Below are 4722 nucleotides of genomic sequence, written 5' to 3'. Positions count from 1 at the left end.
ATGGACCCGGCAACCGATGATATGTTTACGCCAGCGAGAACATGGTTCCGGCAGCGATGACTGGTCACGGCAGCGATGACATGGTTACGGCAGCGATGACATGGTTATGGCAGCGATAACATGGTCACGGCAGCGGTGACTTGTCCACGGCAGCGATGACATTGTCACGGCAGCGATGACATGGTCACGGCAGCGATGACATTGCCACGGCAGCGATGACATTTCCACGGCAGCGATGACATGGTTACGGCAGCGATGACATGGATACGGCAGCGATGACATGGTTATGGCAGCGATGACATGGTCACGGCAGCGATGACATTGCCACGGCAGCGATGACATGGTCACGGCAGCGATGACATGGTCACGGCAGTGACGTCATGGTCACCGCAGCGATGTCACGATCACGGCAGCCATGTCATGTTCACGGCAGCGATGTCATGACTCACGGCAGTGATGACATTCTTACAGCACCGATGATATGGTTACGGCAGCGGTGACAGTGGCGACCAAGTAGATGACCTAAGTGGTGATTATTATCCACTCTACATCGCCCCTTAACCCACTCTACATCGCTCCTTTATCCACTCTACATCGCTCGATTTACCTCGCCTTAATACCGCGATGACCTCTATAAACCATAGCAATAACTTGTGCCTTGTCACCCTTCCCGTCTTTTCTGACTGAGTCCATCGACTGGTTGATCCAGGTTAGGCATGGGAATGGTGAGGGTGACCAAGGTCTTACCAAGTTGTCTCAAGCTTTGAAAAAGTTGATTGAGGAGGCCATAAAGAAAGCTAATGATAGCCTTGACACCCGTCAAAAGCAACTCGAATGTCCTACTACCTCCGCTTCAGGAAGCGGTGTCTCCTACTGTCAGTCTCAGGAGACTGAAATTCAAAAAGCTAATGAACAACTTAAAACTCTAGAATCTAATAATCCTAATGACTCTAAAAAGCAAATTGCTGAACAAAACGCTAAAATAAAAAAAGCCGAAGCCTCTAAAAATGACTGTGCTAAGACCCATTACCTCCCTGAGGAGGAGAGAGATAAGGGATTGGATGAAGTGAGGCAGCAGAGAGAAATTGTTAAGAAACTCACTGAATTTAAAGATACTTTAACTAATAATAATGATATTTTAACGCATTTATGTGACGGCCTCGAGAAATTCCTCGGCTTCAACTCTGACTCCAAAGGCTACGACGGCACTGGGATAGTGTACTCCGACTTGGACAGGCTGTGTGACGCGGTGATGGGATTTTTGAGTGGTGTGCTTGGTGCGGTGAAGGATGATGAAGCGGTTAAAACGTACGATAAAAGTGATGAAAACATTGAAAAAGTTATTAACAAGTTAAATAATAATATTGGCTCCGGGCGTGCTGGGCTTGTGGAGTCTGTCGCCGCGGTGAAGGGGTGGTTGGAGGGGTATGGGAGGGAGGTGAAAGAAAAAATAAAACATGTAACTGCGCCTTTGAGAAATATGCAAGAGTTTGTTATAATAGATATTGAGACTAAAATCTTAGAGATGGAGCATAAGGATTATGAAGAGAATATAGGTAAGTTGTCTACTTGGGCTCATGATCTTTCAGGTTTGACCGAGAAAACTCAAGACTCACTAAATGCACTTAGCAATATTGATAAACATTTCAATAATGTCTTATATCAACACGTAAATTCAATTCATCAAGCAGCTCACAGTTTCAGGGAGAACGGAATTTCGGATGTGAATAATCTCAAAGCTGTTTGTAGTAATGTGAGTGTGCAATTGAGAAATGTGACAGCAGCCGTAATATCATATGCGGATTGTGAAGGTGAAAAGTGCATTACCGATTTGAAGGAGGTATTTACGAGACAAATTAAGACGCCAATCGAAAATATAAAGATTCGGCTGAACAACCTTAATGTTCAGTTGGATGATTGGATCATGAAGGCGCAGTTGGTTGTGAATTCGACAATTTCGCAGTGTACGGGTATCATCAAAATCGTTCAAAACAATGACCATGGGCGCATAAAATCTGCAGAACGGAATAACGTTGAAAAGGCGGCGACGGAACTGAAACAAAAGGCTGATAAGCTTCGCATTTTGGTAATTGAAGCAAAAAGTGAAGTTCAAAGGCTTGTTAAATCGGCAATAATTGCTGTAAACACAATGAATGAAGCCCTTAAGCGAAATGTGCAAAGTTTGAAGGATGAAATAACGAAAAAAGTACAAGGTATTAAAAATAAAATTGGTGAGCTTGGCAACCAGTATGCCGAAGCCTCCGACCGCAATTCCATTAAAGGTATTTTTGAGTATATTAATAAACAAGTTGTAAGTATTAAGAGTGGGGTAGGTTATAAGGGGAACGAGAACAGTGGTATATATAAGCATTGGACGGATCTCAAACCCGAAATTGACCAACTGATCAGAGATCTTGCTGGTACAGATCAAGACGATGATGACGATCGAAATGGTTATCTTCATGATATTGACGAAGGGGTCGGCAGATATGCCTTGCAGTTCAAAATGCAATTTGAAAAGGCGATTAAAACAATTGTGACAGCAATGATGGAAGGAGGAGAGGAAGAAAACAAAATTAGAGGTTTCATAATAAATGCTAGTGGTGGAGCGGGATCAACTGAAAAAATTAGAGCAGTGAAAACCGCAATGACAAATCAGATTCTAAAACTTTCCGGCGCTGCAAATATACCTAACGCTGAACCTGACGATGCTAAAAAAACCCTCGAAAGCATCGTAACTTATCTCAATGATTACGCCGAACAAATTCAAATGAAACTCAATATATTATCTGCATTCATTTTGTCGGTTGAAAAAGATGACGCGTTAACTACATTAAATCACAAAGTAAGTCTAACGACGGGAGACAAAAATCTGCAATCTGCTGTGAGAAACGTACTAGCTACAGTGAAAAAAATTATAGAAGGCGCTAAAGATGACGTTTCGCAGTTCATAAAAGATTCAAGTATCGGCAAGCTCAACCAGGCTATAGAGAAGGTCGAAAATATGCGAAAGACGTTTAAATATGAAGGCGTCACTGCAGCGCTCTCAGACGTGCTCCTATTTATTGAAAAGTTGCATGACAGCCTCAGTACGACAACTGGCAAAGTCAGCAGCAAACTAAAATCTGGTACTCACTACGCCGCCGAAGTTGATGAAGCCATCGATCAGGTGACGACGAGACTTGAGCAGCAGATACCTAGCGAGGGTAATAAAGTTGACTTAAGCAAGGAAAATGCTTTGGGGGATTACACACTTCACGTTGATCAAAAATACAGGAGTCTTCAAGCCCTTGAAGTCGGTACAGTAGTAAGCTACGAAGCTGGCGCTCTTCCAGGCAAGATTATGGATATTCAAGGGCAGGTGAACGGGGACGACGTTTTGGGAAAAGTATCTGATGAAAACGATACAACAAATATTCCCAGTATGGGACATGATAAAGTATACCGAAACACTTTCGACTTATTACTTCAACAGATTGAAAGCAATATGCAAACCTTCTGCGAAGCCGTCGAAGGATTGGTTAAGACCGATGCCGGTACGGTGAAAGATGTGATTCCAAATAAAAGTAGAGGCGTGCAAAATTTGTTAGAAGATTTGCAAACAATGATCCATTCTGACACGCTGTATGGTACCCAGATACATCTTAGAGAAATGTACAAGGAAATTAATACCAATATCATTGGCGACGCCCGCAGCTATAACAGTGACACAGTGCCCTCAAATCTAACACAGATAATGGTTTTTGCAAATATGTTCAACAGTACTGCCATTCCAAATAGAATCAATGAATGCATTTCCGACATCACCGCCAAAGTCAAATACGAAGTCACCGAAAAAATCAAGACCCTTAAAAAATCGGCCCTCTCGCAGTTTGTAACCCGTAAAACTGCCGAGTTAGAGGAGCTGAAAAAGTTCGTTCACTACCAGAAAAATATCATCAGTAAGACTATTTTCACAAATCAGACAACCGGCCTCAAGGGTCTGATGAACACTATTGGCAGCAACCTTCAGTCGTACATTGATCCACTGAGATATCCAAGCGTGAAAGATTTGTCAAAACATCTTGATTTCTATTTCAATCCCCTCTTTACCCACATCTCCACCGAAGCCTCCCCCTCCTCCCAACTGGTCGCCGGCCTCCAAGCCCGCACCTACGACCTCCTCACCCACCTCCACGACAACAATCGCACCTTCACCTTCGACTCCGGTTTCCGCTCCCGCCTCCACTCGCTAACCTCCGCCCTGTCCACGTTCGACCCCGCTGCCTTCGCGAACCCGCACCACCCGCAACTCCTGGATGCGCTGAAGGCAGGGATGCGAGGGCTGGTAGGGGAGATGGAAAAGGCGTATGTTAATAGGTATGATGGGCATCCTAAGATGGAGTGGGAGAAAGATGTACCTACTAAAGAATTAACGCCGACGCTAAGCGCTGCGCTAGGGTGTTATTGACCTGCCTGCCGATGTGGTTGGAGAACCTCGGGAAGTTGAAAAGGAGTGGTGACATAGTTTGGACCAGAAAAGCTATCTTCCTAAGGGTGGAATTGGATTAAGAAACCCCCTTGGGAAGTTTTTCAGCCAGGGGGTTACCGGTTCCTTACGGCAAAAATCCCATCGGGCGGGGAGTGGCGGGGGAAAAATATTTCCTGGGAAAAAATTGATGGAATTCGGGAAAAAAAAAAATGTGGAAATCAAAACACCTCCCCGGGGTAAATCCCGGGAAA

At 44.3% G+C, this 4722-nt stretch overlaps 1 protein-coding gene across 1 annotated transcript; it reads left to right on the top strand.

Annotated features, from left to right (window-relative positions):
• Nucleotides 1-716: 716 nt before the first annotated feature.
• BBBOND_0004840 (hypothetical protein, conserved) lies at nucleotides 717-4450 on the top strand (the record flags this gene model as incomplete). Its single annotated transcript, XM_012915315.1, is given in 2 exon segments — nucleotides 717-750; nucleotides 762-4450. The coding sequence occupies 2 exon segments, from the start codon at nucleotides 717-719 to the stop codon at nucleotides 4448-4450; spliced, it is 3723 nt and encodes a 1240-aa protein (XP_012770769.1).
• Nucleotides 4451-4722: the final 272 nt, after the last annotated feature.

The sequence above is a fragment of the Babesia bigemina genome, scaffold Bbigscaff_73297 (assembly GCF_000981445.1).
Source record: "Babesia bigemina genome assembly Bbig001, scaffold Bbigscaff_73297".
Lineage (NCBI taxonomy): Eukaryota > Apicomplexa > Aconoidasida > Piroplasmida > Babesiidae > Babesia > Babesia bigemina.
Note: the sequence above shows the minus strand (reverse complement) of the source record. Positions and strands in the feature narration are given on the sequence as shown.